At 37.7% G+C, this 27,541-nt stretch overlaps 2 protein-coding genes across 3 annotated transcripts in view; both read right to left on the bottom strand.

The window, feature by feature from the left end:
- LOC110067402 (uncharacterized) overlaps positions 1 to 27,541 on the bottom strand; it is an 89,703-nt gene that overhangs the window by 9,973 nt on the left and 52,189 nt on the right. Inside the window, exons 6-12 of the mRNA XM_089278619.1 lie at positions 10,644 to 10,709; positions 10,003 to 10,142; positions 9,692 to 9,833; positions 9,086 to 9,137; positions 5,501 to 5,596; positions 3,944 to 3,987; positions 102 to 2,458 (exon numbers count right to left, since the gene is read on the bottom strand). Of these exons, the coding sequence (XP_089134745.1) occupies positions 102 to 2,458; positions 3,944 to 3,987; positions 5,501 to 5,596; positions 9,086 to 9,137; positions 9,692 to 9,833; positions 10,003 to 10,142; positions 10,644 to 10,709 (2,897 nt within the window). The remainder of the gene's footprint in view (positions 1 to 101; positions 2,459 to 3,943; positions 3,988 to 5,500; positions 5,597 to 9,085; positions 9,138 to 9,691; positions 9,834 to 10,002; positions 10,143 to 10,643; positions 10,710 to 27,541) is intronic.
- On the bottom strand, positions 14,102 to 26,736 carry LOC149098698 (uncharacterized). 2 transcript variants are annotated; one of them, XM_089278647.1, is made up of 7 exons: positions 26,491 to 26,736; positions 24,260 to 24,346; positions 23,712 to 23,804; positions 22,285 to 22,345; positions 20,458 to 20,551; positions 16,097 to 16,366; positions 14,102 to 14,898 (listed from the first exon to the last, which is right to left on the bottom strand). In XM_089278647.1, exons 5-7 carry the CDS (start codon positions 20,519 to 20,521, stop codon positions 14,654 to 14,656), a joined length of 579 nt encoding a protein of 192 aa, XP_089134773.1. In that variant the 5' UTR covers positions 20,522 to 20,551; positions 22,285 to 22,345; positions 23,712 to 23,804; positions 24,260 to 24,346; positions 26,491 to 26,736; the 3' UTR covers positions 14,102 to 14,653. The 2 variants fall into 2 exon arrangements, with proteins under 2 accessions (XP_089134773.1, XP_089134774.1); XM_089278648.1 differs by lacking the exons at positions 14,102 to 14,898; positions 16,097 to 16,366 and adding an exon at positions 23,539 to 23,611 and having other exon boundaries at positions 20,514 to 20,551.

Below are 27,541 nucleotides of genomic sequence, written 5' to 3'. Positions count from 1 at the left end.
AACAAGAAAAACAAAAGAGATTGCGAAATCAAAAGCTCAGCAATATCTAGTATTACTGTAAACATGTTGTAACAAATGGTAACAAAAATCACAAAACTTACATGGTAATTTGACCACAACTGCCTGATCTTGGTCTTACGCACAGCTTCACTCAAATCACTCACTTGCTTCTTTGTCATCTTAACATAATCAAGGAGCAGCGTCTTCAGATAAGTAGCAGAGCTGAGATGTCGCGTGAGATCACTTACTCCTTCACCAAGAGGGTTCCATGACAAGTCGAGATAAGACAAGCTAGGAGCCTGGTACAGAGATGTTGCGATGACAGCAGCAGGCTTGGCTGTCAAATTGATTTTGCTAAGTACTAACAAATCAAGTCTGTTTGTAAAGTTAATACGTGAGACCAGGGTGTCCACCAACACAGGATCAATGACAAGTCGCAACCCTCTAATTTCTATAATTCGTGGAGATGTCACAAAAGATAGAACGTCAGTGAGCGTCTCCATCTCTTGCCTTCCTTTAACAAAGACATCAATGTTCCAGACACAGGAGAGACAATGTTGAGTAGCCTGAGTATCGGCAGTGCTGTTCTCAGTCAAACACAAAGCGTTACTGTCGTCTTGTTCATTTGACGTCTGGTCATCAACTGGCTTCTTCTCCTGAGGAAACTCTGACGATGAAGTAAGCTGCCTTAACATTTCAGCGGGAAATGCGCGGAACGGTGACTGAATCTCAGCAAAGCAAAGGTATATCTTCCCTTCTTTCTTCAGACCAATAACATTTACATCTCGAAATGAATGCTTCTTTAGGAAATCCGAAGCTTTCTTTTCGCCCGAACAGCATACAACAACTGCACTGAGGTCTTCTAGTACACTGATTAGGTCTTGATAGCTTTGCTCAGTACGTAGGCCGCTAGGGAAGAAAATTAACTCTGGCGCCGCAGCAGATTTTAGGAAGTGCTCGTTGGCAACGCTATGCAGCCGGTCAGAATCAATTAACAAAACACCACCAACGTAAGACAAAAACATAGGATAGTGACCTCGCCTCTTCTCAGCAGAGCAGGAAAAGAAGCCATGTGAAATAAGAGTTAAAAACTGGCGTTGATTGTCAGACAAATCTTTAATACAAGGTATCTCAGTGAAGTTGTACTCTGTCAGACCTTCCTTCGTTCCCACGATCCGCAGATGACTCAGAATATCGTATGCCGCATCTGCTGACAGCTCACAGGCAAATCTGATAACTTCAATCATCTTGACAATCTTTTCAAATGATTCAACTTGGGTCAGACAGGTTGTACTTGTTTCTTTTAACAACTCCCCCTTCAGATAAAACGCAGCCAGGAACTCTTGTACTGATTTATGAATAAAATATACAGCTTCCTCAGGTTCAAGACTTGAAACATTAAGTACATGAAACAAACCGACTTCAATTAATTTCGTCATTAAATTGCTGTCGGGCAGTTTGCTTAAAGGAAAAGAAAGATTATCCTCTAAAAGTGCATCATAGGCAAGCTTGCCTAATATACAAAGCTCGTCTTTGTAGTCGTCTATTTTTCTGAACTGCTTTGGTTTTGCATCTTTTGCGACTGCGTGGTGCAAGAAGGTTTGAAGAAACTGTTTGTAAATGTCGGCCCGTGATTTTAGCAGTTCCCTCAGGTGGTTTTCCTTCCAAACTAAGCAGAGCATCAAAAGGAGAAGAGGGATTTCGGCCATGTTTCTCAAACCTTTTTCGTGCAAGTAGCTTACAAACGCTTCAACATCTTGGCGATCTCTTAGAAACTTCCTTGCAAACACCTTGACTTGATCGTCACTCTTGAAACCGTTTATTTCAAATTGAACGTGGCTGGGCGATATTAACTCTTCAGCTTTCTCTTGTCGGGTCGTAATAATTACGTGGATTTCCCTCAGTAGCGTGCCCTCCCAAATGTCACGGACAGGTGATTGTTCGCCAGTAAAGAAGTACTCATCATAGCCATCCAAAATGAGTAACACCTTTTCTTGATTATGAAGTACGTAATCATAGACACCATCAACTGAAACCATTTCATCACCAGCCAGCAGTTTGGAAGCTCTTAGAACATCACGCATGTCTTTCAAATCACACACATCTCGCAACTTAATCAGAAGCACAACATCAAACTTCATTAGGATTCCTTTCCTCTGATTCGACCAGTCGAAAGCAGTTTTTTGAGAAAATGTGCTTTTCCCAATGCCTGGCCGGCCATAAACCAGAAGTCGCTTTGGATTAGGATGATGCTTGTCGCCCTTGAATATGTCAGTGTAGTCTTTAAGTTCTTCTTGTGTCACTCCACTGGGTTTCCTGTCATCCCTGACCCAGGATAGCTGGGTGTATATTTCATCAATATGAATGGCTGAGGCTGGTTTCCATGGGATGATCTTGACTTTACTGAAGGTGTTATAATGAGAACGTAGCTGTTTTTGACACTCCTCTACAAACGGTTCTGTACGAAAGAGAAGAGAAACGAGTTGAAAATTAGAGGACTGGGGCCCAATTTTGACCAATTAATTATGACGAATTTACTTCAAAGAACCGACTAATTAAACACATGATTTGCTCCCGTACACTATTGAAAGGAAGAGATCTGAGGAACGCTGCTAATTGGCTGAAAGTCTGTCAGTCGAATCTTAGTCCAGTTCTGCCAGACCTTTCTCAGCCTTTTCCTACTTCAATTAGGCACATTACGCAAAATTACAACTTGAAATGTTCCCGTTAATAAGGTGACATGAAGGAGAGAATTTTGATTCTCCGATAAGTTACTCATACTTTATTATATGTTACTAATAAAGTATAAGTAAGTATTATTGTTTTTGTAGATGAAATCTGATCTCGAAGAATTCAAGGTTTACTAGTTTAGAGATTTTCTTTTTATCATTATATTGTGATCAGACAATTAAAATGACTTTTTTTGAGTATACGATATCTGATATAACGTCAATCAAAGACCAATGAAACTTCACATTAATGTGACGGAGGCAAGACTATCAAAAGGCTTTTGGAAAAGTGAGCTAGTCTTGTTTGCTATGGTCTCCCAAAGCTGTATCGAAACACTCACAATATAGATCTTCCGGCGTAAAATTCGCTGTAACCCGTTTTCGAATACTTTTCTAACACTGTTAGGAAGAAAACTATCCTCAGCATAATGTGTTACAGTTTTCCCAAGGTGGCTGACAAAATGGACAAATAGGACAACATTTTCTTCTTATCTGCTAAACTTAGCAGCCAAAACTGGTGGAGACTGATCTGCTCAAAAATCGAACCAACTGTGGAGAAATAACTGTGACCTCAGCATCCAGCATGCGTACAACGAAATTGCAGCCTTGAGGTCAATTGAAGGTGTGCGTACACAGTACGTATAAAATTGTACCCCTTGGCCGATATAGTGCATCTATATTACAATACGTTAACTTTTCTTTCTCCCAGTTTTCTGCTGCTATGAAACATGGAATGAAATTTTAACATAAACATATCAAATGGAGCTAACACTGAAAGGAATTGTGAAGTACTATGAATCGATCATCCTGTCCGAATTCGTGGATATGGTGACCAATTGTCTTATTTTTTTTACATGTCGTAGTTTCAAAAAAGTTTCCTCATCCCCTCCTCCAGTTCAACCCACTTCCCCACCAAATTTCAAAACCAAACATCCTGCACACTTTCCGGGCACTTTTGTCATCAGGTACCTCCCTCCAATCAAGACTAGCATTTTTTTCACTATTCAGTTTGCACTAGTCGCCGCCTTTAAAACCAAATCATCACTTTTGCATCTGACATTTCCTGTTCATTACTGTCTGCAGTAACTCAACTGAAAACGTTCTTAAGTATTCAGTCAAAAACAGACGGGTAAATTTGACTAAGTTTCACCGATCAAGTCATTTACTACTACGTCTCGAGGACATTTCTAAATAATAAAGGACTCATTTCTCACCTTTCTTCTCTGGAAATTCCATCACTTCGTGGCCAGCAAGATGCCTAAGATTCAAGATAACGTTGTTTATTAACTTTTTATTAACTTATCAATGAATTATTTTTGTTTCTGGTTACTGACCTCCCACCCATCTATCCTGTATGACAGCCTTAGTTATAGAAAGAGGCTGTACATTAACGGCCCATTAACTGATCTTTTCGAGCGGTTGCTAAGGAAAATTTTACCCTCATATAACCTCGTCATTTTTCGTTACTTCAATGTTATTTCATATATTTTTACTTTTTCATGATCAGTAACACCAGTGCTGACGTCATCAGGCCACGCCCATGGTCATGTGACCGATTCAGACAAAATGCAAAGGCTCCCAGGCAAATTACGTTATCGGGATTTTGTTCATTGATTTAATATTTTAATTTTAATCCTCATTACGCTATACATAGATTTTGTTTCATTTCTTAAAGGCCAGATTTTGAGAGAAATTCAAAATATTGAAAAATTCGTAATTTTCTGGGAAAAGTACGATTTCACAAAAGGAATGCATAGGTATGTTTCCAACGTTGGCTTTAATCGAAACTCGTCGAAAAAGGCCGATAAACCGCGTTTCCTTTGACACTCAACGAAACCGAAAGTACCCCCGATATATATTGGAAGTTACCCCATCAGCGCGCGGCAGTTCACACTAGCAGCGCAATTCGGTAAGATCAAACAAAGTACACGAAAGCCACACGGAGTTGGTTTTCTCTCTTTTTTTTTTCTCGTCTTTCTCTCATTTTGTTTTTGCTTGTACTTTTTTACTTTGCATTTTGTGAAACACACACAAAAAAAATTTAAAATAAAAGCGATATTGCAATTTGTTGAGTTGGTTTTATTTTCCGCGCTCAGAACTCCGGGGGGAGGAAAACTCCCAGAAAAATTGGGTGGAGGTGCGCGGTCCGCTTCCCAAAACCCTTACCCTATTTATGACGAAAATCTGCGATTCTCCCTACCCTATTTATGGCCTGACCAGAAATTTAATACCCTATTTATGGCCGTTGCGCCAGCACAGTTGTTCTAAACATAATTTATGAGGGCTTTCGTTGATGATCTTATCGATAATGATGAAAAAGTAGCCTCTTCTAAAAAACATAGTAAATTCAAGACCAGGGTGCAAAAACCATGCCCTATTTCTGACGAAAATGGCCAAAATCGATGCCCTATTTATGACCAAAACGGCTGAAAAACCATACTTTTTAGGGCCGCACATACCTGTATAGCCCATATAAGAGAGTATCTACCGGGGCTCAGGCTCACGTTAGTAACTGGAAGTGAAATTTCACTTCCTTAGCAACGCGCGCGAGCGCGCGCAAGGATCGGTTAATGGGCCCTTGATGAGAAAGGGTATAGTTAGTTTGTAGTCTCCCTATGGTCTCTTTATCAATTGACCTTGTAAAGATTGTTTGATAGAAATACATATGCGATTTAACCCGAGATTAATGCCCAGATGTGTGAATCTCTTATGGAAGAAAGAAAAAACTGATTAAGTTGTAAATTAACAACTTCAAAGGAAATGTAAATTACCTTGATTGGCATTTATAGCAAAGAAGGAAGTCAGGGCACTTATAGCAGCAAAATCGTCTCCCAAGTATAAAACCTTTACAATCACCACACTTGAATCTGAAACAATGGAACGTGAATTACATTATTAGAGCTTGTAAGCTTGAACATGGCATTTAAGCGAGTTGGTCGGAAAGTCGGTCGGTCGGGCAGGCAGGCAGGCAGGCAGGCAGGCAGGCAGGCAGGCAGGCACGCAGGCAGGCAGGCAGGAAGGAAGACAGGTGGTGGGAGCAAAAGAAGTTTATTTCAAACAAAAAAGGCAAAGTATTCGGGCATTTAAAAGGCTTACAGAACCGAGTTATTTTCCCTTTTGCCTTGAAAAACAATGGCTATCATCTGCTAAAAAGCAGTCACAAGAGTCATACACAACAATGCCATGTTTTATCGTTAGAACTAGCACGCTGACATTATGTCTGCAACTACAAATGTGCCATTTTGGTTTTGGTATAACACTTAAAACAGAACACAAAAAATAAACATTTTACTGAGCTCTTTTCGTTTATTACACAAGCTAATTTCTCCCTTTCTACTTTTTTCTTTCAAAAAAATATATGCTCTTGGAGGCATTTGGAAGCAGTCAGACAATATAATAAGAAAATAATAAATAGCAGGCTGAAGCTAAACGCGTAAAGAAACACACAGTGAGACCATGCTGGCGAAAAGGCTAAGTTTGTTGCTCCGCTACACATTCCACTGGCTATGTTTTTGGCGAATTCAAAGATTTTTTACTCACGCAAAATTCATTGTCGAAAATCATCTGCCGTTGGAATCTCCGAAATAACGTAATGTGGCCAATTTCGTGTGGCCTACACAGACACGTCTGGGATATTAAATTTAATTTCCACGACAATTCTCAAAACGCTTATATTGTAATCAAAAGAACTTACAAAGAACTAGGTGATATAAACACTTTTAAGATCCTATAATGCTCCCGGTTAGATGCAAGTTGGAGTATTGTTCAGTTGCCTCGTCCACCTTCACAAACAGAAATATGAAACTAGCGAGAATTCAGCGTAGGGCCACGAAGTTTATTCTAAAATCTGATGAACCGTATGATGTAAAGTTAATAAAGAAAGCATAACAAAGGCCCTACCTTTCTGATATCACATTTTTATTTATAATCTGATGGTCTCGACCATCTTTTTTCTAAACTGTGATCCTTGAAACCTTCCTTGCCTTTCTCCCCCACAGTAAGGAGTGTCAGATTAAAAGTCAAAATTTTAAAAGAAACCCTTTAACTCAATGTTTCTAACCGCGAAAGAGGTACCGTATATCTTCTGAGCCTAACGATTGGTCCATAATTTGGTGAACGACTGTTAAGTTTCCTAGGAGAAGTGTTTTTAAATGTAAGGATGCGTGAAGACCCACTCTATTTTCTCAAACATATTTGGGCCATTGATTAATTGATGTGGTCGTGTCAGTGTATTGAATAATATAATGCAAAATTCTGAGATATTGTTTACATGTAAAGCACTCTTTAAGGCTTTATAAGCTTTATAGAGTCGGGATTAAGAGGCATCACCGCTTGAAGGGAAAAATAACCTGATTTCCTATATTACGGGTTCATTATTGTAGCCAATTTTAGGCTCACAGGCCGCCAGAGCGCGGAATGCAAGCGTCACTATCACCTCATGAAATACCGAAAATATAAGACGCCTCATAATAGTTTTTACTTTAAACTTACCTATGTTGTGTCCTTGATGATTCGTGTGATTTTACAGGGTTGCAGGCGTTCCACAGCCGGTTTGAGGCTTTTTCTGAGCTTGATGATTTTTCGCTCAAAGAAGCGCTTCTTCGGGTGAAAAACCACCCCGTCCAAAAAAAAAAAAAAGCCCTAATCCACTGCTTGGTCGCCTAAAACACTGTAAAATCATAAACGACAAAACAGCAACCTTTTCCTCAACATAGCTCAGTTCAAAGGAAAACTTGATTTCTAATTTTGCACATTTTTAAGTGCCAGTGCGAAAGCCTTTTGACTTCTGATTTCTGCGCCTTCTGACTTCCTACTTCAAAATTTAAATGATCGATATCCGACGTGCAACTTATTTCCCTGGAAATCGAGTCAAATTTAACCATATTAGACATCAGGTTTCGGGCCAGATTTCAATATTTGTTAGTGTAATACTTATTATGTAAATCTAGTTTCACTGAGAGTCTAGGAAGGGATACTTCTGTTTTGCAAAACTACGATGGCAACCCAAAGGAATTGAATCGAAGACATCGCAGAACAAAGATCGAAATGAACTGAAAGTAATACATTTTGTAGTGCCATAATATATACACGCTTACATTACTGATACACAGTTTAGTCGCATTTAGCCTGCCAAACTTATTTTGTGTATTAGCGAGTGCAATCCTCAGTGTTTGGAATCGCCTTTCTTCGGTCGTTTTGTGTAACTTTCCTAGCCCTTCATATTGCGTTCTTGAATAAAACATTGCGTTGCTTTTCTGAGGATTTTCGCTATTAACTCAGATGAAGAGACTTCAGTTCAAACTTCTTAACCACAACAAGAAAGTAAAATTATTTATATTCTTTTCCTTCTTCACGAAGAAATTTGTTGCGCCTGATTCCAAATAACTAGAGCAGTTATTTTTCCTCCAATGTTTAATAGGGACGGACCATTATGTTTCTGGGGGGTGGCGTCTGGGTAATTTCCGAAAAAAAATTCCTGTACAGCAAAAACTGTGAAAAAAAAAAAAATCGTACAAGAGGAGCTATGGGGAAAAAAATCGAGCAAGTTCTCCTATTATCATTGTTTTGATTTTTTATGTTAAAAAAAATCTTGCACAAGCTATTGCCCACCAAAAAAAGCACAACCTAAAGGTGAGAAAAAAAATTCGGACCCCAGAAAACTCCCAACTCCCTTAGAAAAAAATAATGGTCCGTCGCCTTATGTTGTAAATATCATATCCCATTGCGCGATATGTTTCTTTTTGAGTGGCATCGAAAAACGATTAAATTTTGACAGATAGATTGCAAAGTAAATAACCTTAGTGAATAATCTCACCGCATGAACGAGCTCCTTTAAGAAATACGAATTCTTAACTGAGTATTGCGGGTGGAGAGGAACTGCCTTTTGAAAGAGACAGGGATACTCATCATCTCGCTTAAAGGTCTCAATTTTGGATTTTTGGTGTCCACTTCAGCTGGTAGTGTGTAGTTTAAGACAGTAATTTGATCACAAATACACTAATTTAGAAATTACGTTTGCCACTTAAGTCTTCTTACTGCTAAGATGATTTGGGTGTCCTATTAAGCCTGCTATATTGTACGTGTGGTGGTTAAATATTTGACGAGGTGAATGAAGCAGCTTAGTTTGATTTCTTTAAAGTAAAAACAACATAAACAGAAAGCAACTATGACTGAACACAATGAATATGGCACATGGTGTGACATACAAGGATTTTAAGGTGATCAAGTGAAACTTATGGCTTCCCTTGCACATTCTGTCACAATGAATTGTTCAATTTAATTATTATCACTTTTTTTAAGAGGTTAAAAATTACCAGTTTGTAGACGACTAAACAGCTGTTTATTCTAGCACTAACCTCATTTCAATAACTTCGTGGTTTTCTGTGTGACCCTCTGCTTTCACCCTTTCTGTTTGAAAAAAATAAATTCAAACTTAAATAATTGTAAAACAAAAATGTATGCGTCAAATTACTTCAAGACAGCACCTAATACATCCCTGTTTGGCAACACCAATTCAGTTTGGAAACAAGTGTGATTTGGCCAATTCCTGCTGAAAAAAGAGTAATTAGAATTCTTGACGGTTGCATGTGTTCACTCAGGAATAGCATTCAAGCCTACCAAACACAAGCATGTAGCCCAGGAAGGGGTCGGGCGAGTACAAAGACTAGAATTATGGACTCATGTTGGTAAAAGTTGGCACTCTTTTTCTCAGAAGCTTGAGTCCATGGAGAAAAAAATCTCTCAGAATACTTTGTGTTACTAAGGAACATCATTATTTACTGATTAGGGGAAAACTCAGTTTGAGGCATTAATTTATCAAGAGTTGTAACCATAAAAACTGATTTATCTCCTGTTCAAAAGTTGAAAAGGACCTTTTCTGTACATAAGGATGATATAGCCTGCCTATCGTCGTTTTCTTTAGCTCCCAGGAATACATTTAGACCATAAAGGACCATACTCACTCGTGTAACAGTCATAACAGAAGTCAACATCAATGCAGTTAAGGCAGCGGTATCGGATGTCTGACAGTATTACACCACAGCCATCACACTGATACTGTACAGGAAACTGGTCCTGGAACCGTGCAACAAACATATTCAGTCGCTAGGAAGAAGAACAAAAAAAATATTAGTTATTGTAGTATTAACATACTACTAATTTATATTGAGAACAGTGCAACAGTTTACTCTTGTCTTACTCGCAAGTTTTTTTCACAAGCTACTTGCGTCTGTGATAGGAAATTGAATGTGTTATTTATAATAATCATACAAACCTTTCGTTGCTGATCTGTCTGTGCCTCCTTCAGGCGTTGGAAGGAGTACCAGTCCTGTTTGACCATCTTCAACCAAGTATCGTGATCTTCATATTGATCCAGCTCCTGTCCTCTATTCATGTCCTTCACAGTAGTTTGGGCTACAGGCAAAAGAGAAGCTTTTTTTAGAACTATTTTGATGTACCGGCCGTATTTGCGCCAAATCTCAACTAAAAAACTTGACAACTTAACTGAGATTGTTTTTTCATTTATTAGTGAAGTTACTTTCCTTGACTTGCACCTATCAACATCTGTGTAGAAGGCTACACTGACTCTAGAGTTTCACCTCTACGTTTTCATTTTTTCATCATCTGTAATCTATTACCTCTTTCGAGCTGTTTTGCAGTATGGATAACAAAAAAGCATTTTTTTGCACGTTCACAATCAACAAACAGCTATAACTACAAACAGCTCAGATATTTATGAGTTGTATTTGATATGTTTGAGGTAGCTGCCTATCAAGTAAGTTTTAAAGCACAACATAGTAGTTAACTTTCTTGACCAACACCACCACAACATTTTACTGAGCCTGTGACTGCCCACTGGCAGCATGCTTCACAGTTACCATGCTCAATCCAGAACTATTGCCCCTAAAATAGTACCTGCAATCCTGCTTCGTTCAGCATCTGGATGGTCACTCTGTGAACTGTCTTCGCCTGTTGATGTGTCTACATTCGTGAAAGAGAAAACCTGGTCAAATTGACCTCCTTAAAAACTTAACACCTGATCACCAAGGGCAATCATGTGTGTGTGCCCATTAAATAATTGGTGCCCATAAAGAAAAACAACTATTATTTACGAGTGTTTAAGAGGAAAATACACCAAACAACATCTGGGACGCGTGCCGGCTGAGCTTGCTAAAGAGGCAAGAAATGAAGGTCTCACACACTGAATCGGAGGAGGGCTGGTCTTGAATCAGGATATCAGATATCACATTTGCCTGATTTGCTCATGTGATCCACTTTCTTTTCTTGCTACAAGAATCAACAGCTTTTTCACCGTTCTATGACAAGAAGTGTGCTTAAGATTCTTGTTGAGTTGCAATGTTAATAATGTTATGTAAGTGATCTCTTTCACTACTCTGCTAGTCTTCCTGTCATCTTTCACCTATGACAACTGTGTGAAGATCATGTCTATATGAACGGCAGAGTTTGAGTCCCATAAGGGGATTTTAAACTTACTTGTGGTATTATAAATAGCCTGCAGCTGCCTTTGGCATTCCGTAAAGTCAAAGGCGGACAAAGGGTTTTGCAATATAGAAACCAGAAAGTGGACTTGTAATTAAAGGGGTTTAGAAGTTCAGGTAGTTCATTCATTTCATGTATCATGACCTCAACGAAAATACTGACGTCACAGAATGTAATGTTGTGTTGTACGTATCATGAAAAATTAACACCAAAAAAATACTGACGTCACACTGACTCTAGCCTCAGCGACATAGACGCTCTTTGCGCTCGTCACACAATCTTTCCTCTCTTGGAGAGCAATGCGTGACGGGACAAACATCTGCATACATGTAGGAGGTTACACTGACCTTAGAGTTTCACCTCTACGTTTTCATTTTTATATCACCTGTTTTATTACCTCATTCATGTTGTTTTGCAGTGTGGATAATTTTTGCACATTCATAATTAACAAACAGCTATAACCAGCTCAGATCTTTATGAGTTGTATTTGATATGTTTGAGGTACATGTAGCTGCCCATCAAGTAAGCTTTTTAAACAATATCTACACTCATAAAGTAAAAAAGACATGAAAACAAGAGAAAGCGGCTTTTGAAAATATTATCTGGAGTGCTGCTGTACGAATTGCAGCAACAACGCTTCGAGTTTTCGAGTCGCTTCGCTTTGAGGAAACTGGACGCTTTGTTAGTTTCACCGCGGACGAGATTGTGCTACGGTGACCTTTAGTCCAGTTGTATCTGCTACATCCTACAAGTTATCACAACAGCAACAATTTAAGAAACCCTCTTCTTTTATATGGAGGGAGCGAATTTAAAAGTATAACGGTAAACTGCCATGACCCTACAGGTATGTTTTCAGGAAACGAGAGAAAGCGTGACACTGCCGGCGGCGAAAGATCATATATGAAAATTAGTTGAAATTCTGTTTAATAAACCTTCGACAGGAGCGCAAACTAGTGACGTTTTAACGAATTGCTTTGAAGTTGGGTAGTATTAACAGGGTTCGTACCCTTCCCAGAAAAAAATTTCCAGGACTTTTCCAGGACTCAGTGTGATTTTTCCAGGACTCTAAAATTCACATTAACCCTTTCACTCCCGAGATCTCAATGTTAATTCTCCTTACTGTCTGCCATACATTTCATGTTTTTTACTCGAGTTTAACAGATCTCCAGAACTTTCCAGGACCATTAGCCTTTTTTCAGGACTTTCCAGTCCTGGAAAATGCCACAATAAAATTCCAGGATTTTCCAGGTTTTCTAGGACCCGTACGAACCCTGTATTAAATGAAGATCATAGACATTAAAGTATGCGCTAAAGAACTCAAAGTAATCCGTCGGTCGTGAATTAGGAGATACGTGTACAAGAGAAGCGAAATTCTCGCTTTGTTTATACTGAATACGTATGCGGCGATAAAGCAAACCCTGCTGTGGATCACAATTTTCAAAGATACTCTTTGTCTACCACAACAACTCTCACTTATTAGTATCATAAAAAGATGCCCTCTGTGTGCAAAGAAGTACTCGATTCAAAGCTTGTGGACCGTTAATAACTTTGTGATTGTGCGGATGGCTGATACGCTTACCGCTTTTAATGCGGTAAAGTTGCCGAGGATATATTCGAACCTTGTTAATAGACCTTAGATAAACGTGAGAATCCAAATTTCAGAACCAGGCCGAAAACAGACGACGATATATCATGTTTAGGCTTTAGGACGTGATATAAAAGTTGCCACACTCGTCTTCGAAGTCTCCAATCGAGTACTCAAGATGTTCGAGAAGTATACTGAGCTGTTCTAATCTGTAGCATTCATTTTGGTGAATCGACACTCTTTGGCGCCCTCCAACGTTTATGATGTGTATTTCCTGTCAAGGCTGGACAGAAATTACAAGGCAAAAAACTAGTAGGTATCGACAATATGAAGAATAAACTTGAATAAATCAAGTAAAAACAAGAGAGAATCTATAGTACTTCCTGCGTGAATACAACCGAGACGTCACAAGGTCCATGAACTCAGTTCCAGAGCCCGGACACAGTTTTGCTCCAAAAAGTCAATTTTCGGCAGCTACAAAATGCACTTACCGTCAGGATTTGACAGAAATAAAGTCAACCATTATTTCAAGCACGTTTGAAACTATAGATTGGGCTAATAAAAGAGAAAACGAAAATTTCGTTTCAGTTGCACTTTAAGATTTAACAAAAAACTTTACAAACACACTACTACATTTTTTACACCAGTTGAAACTGCGGGGATAATACATGTCCAAAGAAACTCTGATTCTCTAAGTGCTACAAATACATAAAACCCTGGTGTGTTTGACACACGATTTTATATAAGGACTTTGCAGTTTTCCACACTTCTATTCTACTACAGTGTGATGGAATAGCAGTGCTTATAAGTGCAAGTTAAACTTCGTTTAAACCAATTGGCCAGAAATATATATCTTAACATTGGGAACAGAAAAGTACACAAAGCTTTGAGGATCATTGATAATTATTACAATTAAGCCAATTACTACTGATGATGGCCACCACTCTCAAGTTTTGTTTTCCCTTTGAATTGTTGAGCACGTGCCCTTTTACAATGCCTCTCTCTAAGAAATCAATTTTCTTGATAACAAGTATTAATTCTGGCAATTGTTTTGAACTCAGACCCATTATGATTCTTTTTTGGTTGTGAAATGGTTATTCGAGACTGTAATTTGGATTTTTTTTTAACTTTATAGACACGAGTGTTTAACAGGAAAATACACCAGTCATAAAGTTTATGTGAAACAACATCCGGGACCTGAGTAATGTTCTTCTTGCCGGCTGTGCTTGCTAAAGAGGCAAGACGGAAATGAAGGTCTCACATACTGAATGGGGGGGAGGGGGGGGAGGGTTGGTCTTGAATCAGGATATCAGATATCACATTTGCCTGATTCGGTCATGTTATCCAGTTTCTTTTCTTGCCACAAGAATCAACAGCTTTTTCACTGTTTTCCAACAAGAAGTGTGCTTAAAATACTGCCCTTAACACAGTATGCCACCAAAATCGAGTGCTACCAAACGCCCTTTACCTAACAACTACATTCTGGTTAGGGAAACAAGGAAACGTGCCAGAGACAATATATGGTGGCTTGAAGACATGAATTTTAATTTCTCCCATTAAAAACAATATTTTCCTCACTCCCCGGGCTCATTCGTAAAAAACTGTTTTGCACCACCATGAAATATCATATTAAATTTTTATGTACCATCTCCTTAACACTACCAAAACTGAAGAGCTTCAATATCTTACTTATTAATGCCCACTAAAAGGTCACTGAGGAGTCTATACCTTTTGAGGATTATGACACATTGACGGTTTATTCACTTTTATTGAAAAAATCTCTTTTCCCAATTCTATTTTCATTTTTTTTTTTGGAAAATGTTACCTTAAATAATGAACTTTAATTTGGTTGAAAACAAGAAAATTTAGCATAGGTAGCTCCGCACAGGTTTGGAGTAACCTTACATTCCACCATGAAAATAGCATCACAGCATGACAGTGGGCTTCCGAATGCCATACAACTACAATTATTGTCGCTTACAACAATACCTGCAAGCCTGGTTCGTTTAGCATCTGAATGATCACTTGAAGATGGAAACTCTCTCTTGGAATGACTATTTGAACTCTCCTCCCCAGCTGATATGTCTGCAATAAAAAACCACTTTTTCTACTTTAACTATGCTGGTAACGATGATACACAATAGTAGAAATAGAAATAACACGATGCACCCCTCCGGAATTTCCATGAGTATTACAGTACACCCCCTATAACGTCTGAAAAAAATAGTTTTGGAGAGAAAGTGCATTAAAGTTAAAGCAAACACTCCAACCACTTATTAACCCTCTGCATTACACGTCACTGCTGTTTATTCTCGATTGATCGAAACGTCTGAAGATACACACAAAGAAAACATACAGCAATTTACTGAAACATGCTTTAAAAGAAAATATATAAAATGGTAACTTGTCAAATTACCTTCCTATATGACTAAGTCCCTTCGTAAATGTGGTACAATTTCGCTTGAAGGACTGGTGAATGTAGATGAAATTGACACCACACTTTTATCCTGAACACGATCGCTAACACACTCATGACAAAAACCAATTTTACGGCAAAATTACATACAAATCGACAGAAATAAACATGGACAAGAAATTCTCAAGTTTGTGAAATCGTAACATCATTTCTATCTTTATAAAGAAACTCATTTTCATGAAAGAAATCGACTGCTGCTTGCCAGGTTTGAAGACTGATGTGAGCACAAACTAGATTAGTCACCAGTGCTTCTTGATCCACAAGGTGACTCCATGTAGACTGATAACAAGTAATGGCAGCCATTTCCACACACCAGCATGTTATTCGCACTTGTTCGCTTCCAAAGTGCTTTTGAAGAAATGTGATTCAAATACAAGTATTCAAGCTGCTATTTTTTTCATGTGGAAGATCTACTTACACGTAGTAGGTATAAGAAAGGATTTCTGAACAGCTAGATCGATACTTGAATCGGTATTGAATCAAAGGACATCTGGAAACTAAATCGATTGTCCAACCCCCATCCCCTCCCGAATTTCTTTGGTCTTTGATCCCCCCACCCCTCCCGAATTTCCAATTCCCTCCGTGATGGGGGTATGGATATTTTCTGGAACCACACAATACAGTAACATACTTTTCACTAAACATATGATGCAAAGCAATGTTCCTTAACTCAGGGCTATCAATTATTTTTGAAGTAGGCTGGGAAATGAAAAAAGATGGGGTTGGGTTCTTTCTATTTCACAAATTACTGACTGCCCTGCATCACGAAGTTGTACTGTAGGAAAATAAATCATGTAGTTTCCTTACAACAAAATTCTTTGGCCACACTATTTAAACCAACTCTTGGATGACACAAGGCATCGTAGAGGTCATGATAAGGTGTAGCTGAAGTTGTTGTATTTCTCCAGCGAAGTAACATCTGAAAAGGTTTATCTTCAGCATTAGCAGCTATTCCTTCCAATACATCATGAGGAATGCCAAGGCGAATTCCGAGTCTTTTCCAAACTGCGCCAATCTGTAATGCCAAGTCATCTAGTTCAAGGTCACTAGGTTTGCCTTTTTTTAAAGCGACTGTGTCTGAAAGAGGAGAAGCTTGCAGTTAACCAATGATGCAATTTTAATGCATTATAATCGAAGTGATAAAAACATTATCTATCCTGTCGTTGAAACATGAAATTTATCCATGGCAACTACATGTAATGCTGCTCGATATCATGCGTCAAACAAGCTTCAGGTTCATAAAATAAATCTTTGTACACAAAATTAAACTTTGCACTTGTTTAATCGAATGTTGGTCATTTCGCCTACAAGTCGTTTTGCCTACAAGTCAATTTGCCTACATGGAAGTTGTTTCGCCTACACAATCAAAGTCATTTCGCCTACACTGAAGTCGATTCACCTACACGATCTAAGTTGTTTCGCCGACACTTAAGTCAAAGCTATTTTGCGAAGATACAGTAGATGAACATCACTGTCAGACTTGGTGAAAGGGAGGTCAAAAGGAAAATCACAAAACAACAGTTGTACAGTAAACAAACAAATTTAATCTCCTACTGGTACTCGCTAGCTACACAATGGAATTGTTTAGCAGTTTTTCTCTAACTGGGGAAATCATCCCACTGTTCGAATATTTCAGCCTGCAGGGAGGGGTCCCTGTAAAATGTAGAATGAATGGTGGCGGATGGCGGATGGCGGATGGCAAAATGCGGATAGAAAAATGCAGATGGAAAATGCAGATAATAAAATGTGGACGATAAAATACAGCCGTAAAAATGTGGGATGATCAAAATAATATGAATGATAAAATGCGGATAACATAATGCGGAAGATAAAATGATGGAAAATAGTGTGTGACAAAATTCTTGGGAGAGGAAATTAACTAGCTACAATGACAATAGCAGTACTGTAAAGTAAAGTAGAGACTTTATCTAAAGAGAGTTTGCACAAGCTAATAAACTGGCGGCACTCTATTTTTAATTGTTTAGGTAGGGAGAAGTCAAATATCCGTCAACAGAATTCAATCATCATAGCAAGATAATACCATTGTTTCCTCTGATGGTCGATGGTCAAAATATTTGTCAGATTAATGCTCTTTTCTAAAAATCCAAGAAGAGCAATAACTGTGGTCGACAGAAAGAGCTATGATATGGTTTGACTCTTGAGATGATTTTAAAAACCTTTATCTTATTGATGGATTCAATCGCAATCCGGAATTATTTTTGGCATCATTTTTCTCCATTTTATTAATGCAGCCATCTTTGATATAGCAAGATAGTAAATTATTTAGTTTTTATCTAGCAAAACCGTCAAACTGTACAAGAAAAACTACGTCCCTGAATATCTATATTCAGTTGGGAATCGACTGTGTTTGTCAGATTCCCACGCGGTGACATGCTTCAGTGAATTGTCATCTTCAGCTGTTACTGGTGGACGATAGGGTCTAACTATTCAGGTTACTTTGTACGAAAAAAGGAGACGAAAAAAGGAGATGTAAAATAATTTCCATATCACGTCAATTGTAAGAAATTCTGACGTTTCGTACGTTGAAACACAAAGGAAAAGATAGTTCCGATAATTTTAATTTTCATTAATTTTGACTGTGAAAATTCCTGCAAGAAAGTGCAGTACTATTTTTAGCACTTCTGTATATCTAGAATTCAGTTTCTTTCGCTAATTGCATAAAATCTGTATGAGAGCAAAAGCTGTAAAAACGTTCTTTGAAAAAGCGTTCTGTACCCGTTCGATATAATTTCGATCAACCAACAAAGGTAACTTTGTTCAAGGAATCGTCGCTATATAAAGCTGCATTGTCCGTACAATTCCACTTGCACCAGAGTCACCGGCCTTTGAGGTCGTGTTGTAGAGTCTTGTGCATATGCAAATGCTCCATGTGCCTTACAATGCTTTCAACTAGGGTACAGTGGGGCATGATCAGTTATTGTAGCGGTGTGTCATTTAAATTGACAATTCCCGTTTTCTGGAAATTTGCTTAATAGTAAACAGCCAAAGTCCTTCGATGCAGTGAAAGAAGAACGGAGTCTGACAATAAAAGTCTAGTCTGTTATTATTCAATCAAGTCTTATCGGGGTTATTTTGGATTCGGCAGGCGTAAAAATGTTTGGTTCTGTTTAGTGATTGAATAAAAAATATTGGAATTCTCACAGCCTAACTTCCATGAGCTGGCCTCATTTATTTACAACTAGGACTTTCAGGAAACCTCGTAAGTTAATTTTCCCTCATAAGGATTTTATCATCTGCACACTGTCATCCGCACTTTGTCATCTACATTTTTTTCAATCCACATTTTTCCATCCGCATTTTGTCATCCACATTTTATCATCCGCATTTTCCATCTGCATTTTGCAATACTCCATCTGCCATCTGCCATCTGCTGGCATCCAGTCTGCGTTTTACAGAGACCCTGCAGGGAGCAGTATCTTGCTCTTTGAATGCTTTTTAGCTTTTTTCTGAAACCAAATGAATTCCCAGTGCCATCAGCCAATTTAAGGAATGTCTTCCCCAGACTTGACAGACAAGGAGAAAAAAATCACACTTACATGTACCTTGTGCGTGCAAGGCACTAATTAGCTGTTATTGTTCAGAAAGTCAAAAAGTCCGAATAATAAAGAAGTTTACGATAACTGCAGAAATTCTTGCATGCTCTTCACCTAATTTACCTAATGGGTTATGAACCATTATACCATGCTCTACAAATAGGGTAAGCGAATGTGTGGCTTTTTGAGGTGTTTTTACTTTTGTTCTAGCTTAGTTTTCTATATGTTGGGGTGTCTTTAATAAAACAATAATTATTATTATTCCACTCATGCTTGTTGGATATGAGATATTGTTGGATATGATTTATGCCATGTGCGAATGAGTGAGAGCAGACAATTTGACAATTTGTTATCATAAAAAACATATTGACGTCAGTTTTTCATGCGTCTGTCCTGTTATTGACAATGACTTTCGTCATGACTTTGATCGTTTAGGCGAATCGACTTTGAAGTAGGTGAATCGACATGTAGGTGAAACGACATGTAGGCAATTAAACGACCGGTTACCGTTTAATCCTTTTCCCAAACCATTTTTTCCTTTTCCAGACATGATGTAAGAAGTGAAAGAAAAAACTGGTGGATTTCCATATTTTGTTTCATTATTAATACGAATTACAAAGGTCCTTCTCGCCAGACGAGGACCATGTGGAAAAGGTAGATCTTAGCAAGGGCTATTGGAATCCACAAAGACAACTAGAGGTACGTGTAAACACACATTTTTCCGAGATACAATGTACATAATTATTAGCCTTGAATCTCAAAAAATGTTGACGTCAGCATTTTTCCAAAAAAAAAGGAAAAGATCATTCCTCACAGATTTCCTTAGAATTCAACTTTACATACAGAAAACCAAACACATTTATAAACTTAAGATCTACGTGGCAAATGGCAGTTAACATTAAAACGACTTCTGGTATGTTTTTAATAACCAAATCGTCACAATAGCACTTTTAGTGACCCTGACAGCTCTCCTCTGGTTCAGCAAAAATACAATCTAAATAGCTTTTTCTGAAAACCAAAAACTAACCACAGTCATATTGAATCAGCTTGCTGTTTAACCATTTCATTAGATGAAATGTAGGGGTTAAACCACACAGTCATTTTTAAAAGTTAAATGAGCAATGTTATTTTTGTCTTTTTCCGTAAACATTTTTGGTGCCCGTTACAAAAATTTTTTCATTTTCATCCACAGTAAGTCAAACAATTGCATCTCTTGCACTTGCTTTGCATGTTGTTTTGCATGTACATGTTTACAGTTAGAAGCCGTCAACAGTAAGTGGTTAGCAATATGCCGCTATTCTGGTATTCCTGGTTTCAATACACTGGTTCATTAAACTTGATTTGACCATAGTATGAAAATTTTACTTCCATTTTAGTCAAGCACTTGGTAGCATAGTTAATTGTGTCAGTTTCAACCCTAGCATACACGTGGCATGTAATGATGCCTTACATGATGTGCAGAACAGGTGTACACTAACAATAGTAAGCAAGATCTTTTATTATATTATTAATAATTATTATCTAGTGTTAATAAAAGTAATCGAGATGTTCAGCGAACTGTTTTGCACTGGGTTAAGATGCAATCTATGGTTCAACAAAATAGCTAATAAATACCTTGGGTCTTGGATTGGGATTCTTGGTTTGAACTGCTATCCCTGTTATTTTCAGGTGCTGACATTGTAACAAACTGAGGCACTTAGAGACTTCCCTACAAACATAGTACATACATGTACAAACAAAACTCATTGCCTGCAGAGACAAAAGTAAATATTAAGTAATCAAGGCCACTTAAAGAATTAATTATTCCCTTGGTGCGAATAACGTTACAATCAGTTTACGTCACTAGGGTCATATATGTTACTGTAGACAAGTGCTGATGGCTTCTCTACAATTTAATTAACACCAGCCTCTCAATTAATGAGAGCCATGACTGGACTATAAAATAAATCATGGCAAGAATGGAAAAGGTCCAGCATCAAAATATGAGTAAAAAGTGGAGTCTTCTAAAACATGCAGTGTATGCCATTAAAATTCTGCTGGTTTACTTGCATCTCCCATTGTTGTCCAGCTACTGATACAATACAATCACATGCAGCTGATGCACATAATATTCTACTAGTGAAAGTTATTAATCATCTTTTTTTTTTTGGCTTTAGAAAGTCTGCTAATTAATTAGTGACTATTTGCCCACATTTTCTATGAGTGACACAAACACAGCCAAGTTCATTATTGAGAAAACTCTCACTGGCTCCTAAATATCCATGAATAAACATCTTACATAAAAACATATTCCATTTGATGCAATTTTTAAAAATTAGAACTCAAAGCAGTTTGCAGTGTAAAATAGTTGCTCTAAAGTGATTTAGAGTTTACAGAAAAAAGCCCAAAGAAAACATGTGTGCTGATTAGTTTCAGATCGTGCATCTATTTAACAATTATTAGATTATGAGCTCGAGATTTCTATCATGTGTCAACTATCATACATACTGTGGAAATTGAGAGCGAATAATCTAATTGTTTTAGTATAAATCTACTAGTTGTTCAAAACTTTATCTAAATCCTCTTCACAGACACTTCCAAAACACCAAGAAGCGGCCGTCATTTTGTTAACAGGGGCACACTGCTATGCTACGCACTATCTATCACAGAATAGATAGTGAGTAGCGTAACCAATCAGAGAACGCATTCATGATGGAACGCTAGTAGATTTATACTAAAACTAGATAGAAACACAGCACTTAAGCATGAGCTGTTGACATAATGATGGTACGAGCAAAGAGAAAGAGAAAAGTAAACAACTTATTCTCATGGTTGCCACAGACATCACTTTTCAAACTTCCCTGACTTTTCCTTGATAAAAATAAAATTTCCCTGACCAAATAAACACAAACTGTAAAATATAGCTGGCGGCCTCTAGTGTGAACTTATAGGCATCCTTTCCACTTGTTCATTAACTAAAGACTGATAAGTTTTCAACAAAGTTCCCTTCTTCATTAAGGAAAAATAATTGTTGTTGAGATCACAGTGACCCAAAATGTTTCTTCCAGCCTTCAATGGTATTAAATCAGCCATGTTTAATCATTTCAATTTTCCCTGACTTTTCTTCAAAATGTCAATTTTCCCTGACTCAAAATAAAATTCCCTGCCTTTTCCCCGACCTGAAAGAATTTTTTCCTTAACCATTTTCTGACCTATTTATGGCAATTCTGAAGATGTTCTGCGTGTTTCTATTGAGTTATAGAAACACTCGTGGAAGTTTGAAAGCACTTGAAAAGGCTGCGGACACACTCACCTGTTGGCTCGTGCTCCCACAGCATGTCTCGTTCTCCCAAACTTCCACGCATGTTTCTACATTGTAGAACTTGATAGAAACATGGTACATGTTTTCTCTTTTTTAGAATAAGTACTGTCTTATTGTTCTATTTTAGTAAATTTAATCACCTTGCTCTTGGCTAAGCTGGCATAACTACAGACTGTGTCATTTCTTTTGCAAAATGCACCACTGAAAGATGAAAAATTATATGAAAATTAAGTTTTTAACCAAACTGTGCTACTTTAAACTTGAATAATTTTACACTGTCTTTAAAACTGCATGTGCATTGCTTATGAAAATAAAAGACCAATTCTTGATCTGGAAATAATAGTTGGTCATGGGACATTGTTCAACCAAATTTGTAAACTAATTTGACTTTCTAATTATGATTGGACATCACTACTGAGGATGGGGTTTAAAAAGTACTCACAAGTGAAAAACAAAAAAACAATGATGACTGACACATAATCAGCAAGTTGATAAATCAAAGGGTCCTTTAAGCCACTCCCATCACACTATTGTGCACTGCAGGGTGAAAGTAGTAAAGTGAACAGCTGTTTCAAGCTTGAAGAAGTCTATTCATGCATATATTTAACGGGTAGTTAACCCTTTGAATACCAACTACGCATATATGCGTAATTAATGGTCGTGCTCTTTGTACCACTTGTGACGTCATCAATTTAATGTCATCAGATATCCTTGATAAGCAAATAGTAGCACTAGGCTAGGCCTTTCCACACAATGGTCAGGTTTAGATATTGATGACATTCCGACGTCGTAAATCGAAAAACAACGTTATCAGTTTTGGTGCAAAAATGGTGGTAAAATGGTCCACTACGCCTATGATTGATCAAGGTCCATTTCTAGGCTTCACCTGTAATTAACATCCAACTTTTCACAGCAGCCAGAAAGAACATACAATGCAAAAGGTAGCCAGTGTAAACGGGCCGAGAAAAACAGAGAGGAAAGGGGCAGCAAACAAACTTCAGAACGATTAATGGCAAAAAAAAAAAAAGGAAGTCCAAATTTTGGCTTATGCGCATGCCCGCAATTGACGTTTTGCTCAATTTTGTACCTAATCCTCAAAAAATCTCTCCTTTTAGTAAAAAAAAAAAAAGCTTTTTTAGCAAAACTTAGGCTTATTTAGCGTCATGGCAGCTAAAAAACCTGACTACATGGTTAAAAACGGTATTTTTTGGCGAAAGTTTGGTATTCAAAGGGGAATGAATACACACTGTACCTCTCACTTGCACAAATATGAATTCAATTGCTTAACTGCCTCAAAACAAATCAGTGTATCACATTATCCTGTAGATGAGATTTTCACCACGACTGTAAAACAGTAATTACAGTAAGTAATATTCTTTCAAAAAGTTGATCACCTCTTTGTGACAGCAAACAGCTGTTTTCCTATAGTCCAAGAAATCTGCTGCCTTTGAAAACTCAGAGAAATTACTAAAAGAAAATAATAACTTTTATTCTCAGTTGATATTTTTCGATTAGCCTATAACTTTCCCTACTCTCCATTATTGCAATATTATTTTGTTAGACTCACCCAATCTTGTTGAAAACATCGTCTTCCAATTTAACACTCGGAAAAAGATTGAGACATCTGCTTGCTTATTCCTTACAAATTTTCATTTTCCTGCTAACAAAAGAATCCATTCAAGACATGATTGTCTTGAAGAGGTTTTCATTATATTACATGTATGTATGTTAATTTTTGTTTCCTGTCCATTGGTCTGTTAAGTAAAATAATCTTCAAAGATTGATAACAGCTTCAATTGAACACTGATTGATCAAAATTATCTCTTTAAGATGGACACCTCTCTAGATGTACGTGTAGTTGTTTGCCTCTCTAATATGGACATTTATACAGAGGTACATGTATTCAGAAAATAACCACAATTTGCAGGTTATAATTAATTTTTTGTGTACATCACCTTAACATGGAACTTTACAACATGCATGGGATTTATATAACTGCCATGGGCTATCTTTGTCCTTCCAGTATCTATATCAACAAAACTCAAGTCCTGCAGTTATTCTTCTACATGTACATAAATGATATTAAAATATGCATACATAGAAAATTATGCTAACCTATGGAGGCATTACAATCATTGTAATCACTGAGTGCTGCAGATAATTTACATGTTGTGACAAGCTAAGGCCTGCAGCCTGGTTGCACTGAAAGAAAAAAGAAAAATGCAACTTCAAAAACTTCAACAGTATTAAATTACGCCTACAGATAACCAATTTATGTGCAAGGACAAAAATATCTGGGATATGCGTGACACTAAATTAATGAGGTGTGACTCCATTACAACCTCAATTAGTCCCTGTTGGTTCATCCATAAACTAATAATATTATACGATATACCGCTCACTGCCATCTCCCATATTATCTGGGAGTCTCCTGGATACAGACTGAATGTCCCAGATACAGATTGAATTTCACATATACACATTATATCTCCAAGATACAGACTGAATCAGATACCGACTGAATCTCCCAATCTCCTGTATGGCTCAGTAAATCTCCTGGATAAGAAGGAAATTGCATAGAGTACATTTTTTACACTTATTTTGACTGGTTTTGGCATTTTCAGGGAAAAAATTTGGAATTTTTCTATGTAATTTTGTTGCTCAATCAGCAAAGTTCATGCTTTTATAACAATGCCTCTTTAGGATCAAAAAGGTAAAATTTATATTGGTGACCTCCCAGATTTCAACTTCTTTAAGCATTAATTAAGCATTATCGATTTTTCGCCAAAGCTGGCTAGCTACTCTCTGACAGCCCAGACAAATTAACAGAATTTTCTTATCTGCAAATGTATAGTAGATAACTTGAGAAGTACTTTCACACAATGCCTTGAAAAAGATATGATTACCTGTGCACGATAATATTTTGGGCAGGTCTGGGTTTGAAAACATGGTGGTTTGCAGCTTCTGTCAACAAACAAAACACCAGATTCAAATCTTTTACATAGTGCCTTTTTTTTTATTCGATTGGACTTCACAGTAAATGGTAAGTACTTCAATTATTCCTCTGAGGTCGTCCAGTATTATTTTCCTCAGACAACCAGGCCTTTAATTTTACAGACAAATGGTTGTCTGGATCATTTTTTAGTATTCTCAGACCTCTAATTTCGAGCACTGGTCTCTGCACTGCATTAATTAACAAGCAACAAATTAAGCCTTCTGTGTGACATCTGCATGTATCAAATAACGCAGTGGTTGACTGTCAACAAAAGTTTGCCACTAAAAATGAGAGAATCAAACATTTTATATTATTGACAGAAAACAACAGAATCTGACTCTTATTATACAATGACAACAATATTTGGGTCATGCAACCTCAACCAATCGTTCTTATGTCATGCATAAACTAATAAATCATAAATAATGGCTCATTGCGTTAAGTAACAAGCAACAAATGATTCTTTTCCTCGCTGTCACCAACTTGAAGACTCAACAGTTGTAAAGCTGTCTGACTGGACACTGATGAGCAGCAAAAGAATAATGGCTTTGGATGCCACAACTGGCTTATAATAATTTGTTTCTTTGTTTATTACTGTGAAATTATTCTTAAATATTACAGAGGTTACCCTTCACACACAATCCTTGGAGCTGAGATTTACACTGCTCATGCCATGCCAATATTCATGATTCATAGTCTTTGTTTGGAAGACTCTTGGAGGCAGTTTTGTTTTGATGTGACATGTTTCCATACAAGGTTTTAATACTGACAGGTCCAAACTTTTTAACAATCTTGATTTGTGTGATTTCCACAAGCAGGTAATACTTGATAAGCAGCGTCTCTTTTTCTTCAAAAATATTTTATTGAACCTTTCCAGTTCAAGAAGAACTAATTTCTTGCAGCTGAACAGTGTTAATTTATTCACCAGACATCGGCTCAATTTTTCAATCAGCACTTGACAAAATATTCAAATAGTTTGGCAATTTCTCAACATAAAGCACAATCAGCTTCATCACGCTCAGATGCCTGACAACAAAAGCTTCTGTATCTTTACTTCCATAGAAATTGAGAGAAAGCGACACACAAGTATTACACAGAATTCAAATTCCACCACATTGCAAAAGGAAATCACTGAAGTGATGTGTAATTCGATACAGATAACTGATAAACTCAACTCAAAAGTGAAAGTGATTGTTGTCTGATTTCAGTTGATCTTGTTTCTGGAATTCTAAACTACTAAGTCGTAATTTACAGTATGACTAAACATAAAGGGTTTGCTGCTTTGGAGATGGTGAAAGGAATTGGTTTTAGAATGACCTTAAGAGCTTCGATCATCAAAACATAAGCTTACCTTGTCTCGCGAAACGTCTAAATATTCAGATCAGTGACGCAGAAAAGATCGAGAGAAGCAGGAACTTCAACTCAGCTTATCACAGTCCCAACAAACACACGTGAATACGGCAAATTAGATCTTCAATAACGCACTGATCAATCTCATGAACTCTTAGCTGGTTTGCTAATCACCCAAAACGCCAATAAAGACTGAGGACATACAATGATCACTGCAGACGAATCTCTGGGTGTGTGTGTAACTGGAATGCGTAATGTGACACGGACTCGTTGCCAGTTCCATCCGCGCGTTGCCTGACAAACTTACGGTATTGCGTGACTCACCGAACTTATTTGAATTTAGTGTCACGAGATGACTCACGAGAGTAATTGAAAGCTTCAAGTAAATGTTAAAAATATTCTTAAAGAGACGCTTAATGGCGGTATAAATCAACCGCCGTTTCGGCATTACTGCCTTCTTCAGGGTGTTTAAACTGCAACGTAAAATAATGAGATGGTTATTTGCAGTCCTGTGCTGTTTTGGAACTGTTTGCGCGTGCGAAAAATGGGCGCGCGTGTCTCGAGACTTCATGTAAATGAGAAATCGCGATTTATCCCGCGAGGAGTGAGTGTTTGGAAGTTAAAAATTTGTCTCATCTCCTCGCGATGACGGACATCCTTCTTTGCTAGCCCTGATTTAAGCACGGGGACACGGACGTCCTCTAGTGAATGACCTGGGCTATTGAAGTGTTGCGCCACAGGCAAGTCACCTTTCCTGTGTAGAACGTCGAGGCGGTGTTCCCTGAAACGGTCAGCCAATCTACGTCCTGTCTCTCCGATGTAGACTTTCCTATGGCATTTACGGCAAGAAAGACAACAAAGGACGTTATCTGAAGTGCACGTGAAATATCCTGTGATCTTAATTTGTCCTCCTGGTGATGGAATTGAGGTTGACTGGTTAATGTGAAGACAGGTACGGTAGATGGTTCGTTTGTAGGGAAGGTGCCTGCTTGTTGTGCTGGTTGGTCTGGAGGAAAGTTGCTACGGACTAACAGATCCCTGAAGTTTTTGGC

Source organism: Orbicella faveolata, unplaced genomic scaffold (assembly GCF_042242905.1).
Source record: "Orbicella faveolata isolate gen_17 unplaced genomic scaffold, um_ofav_v1 contig_46, whole genome shotgun sequence".
NCBI classification, from domain to species: Eukaryota; Metazoa; Cnidaria; class Anthozoa; order Scleractinia; family Merulinidae; genus Orbicella; species Orbicella faveolata.
Note: the sequence above shows the minus strand (reverse complement) of the source record. Positions and strands in the feature narration are given on the sequence as shown.

Bases quoted from the DNA above. Each gene is read 5' to 3' on its own strand.
- LOC149098698 (XM_089278647.1), bottom strand. From the start codon at position 20,521: ATGTCAGCACCTGAAAATAACAGGGATAGCAGTTCAAACCAAGAATCC. The intron at 16,367-20,457 runs GTATTTATTAGC...CTCCTCTTTCAG, and splicing joins ATCCCAATCCAAGACCCAAG to ACACAGTCGCTTTAAAAAAA. The intron at 14,899-16,096 runs GTAAGGAAACTA...TTTTTATTGCAG, and splicing joins TGTGGCCAAAGAATTTTGTT to ACATATCAGCTGGGGAGGAG.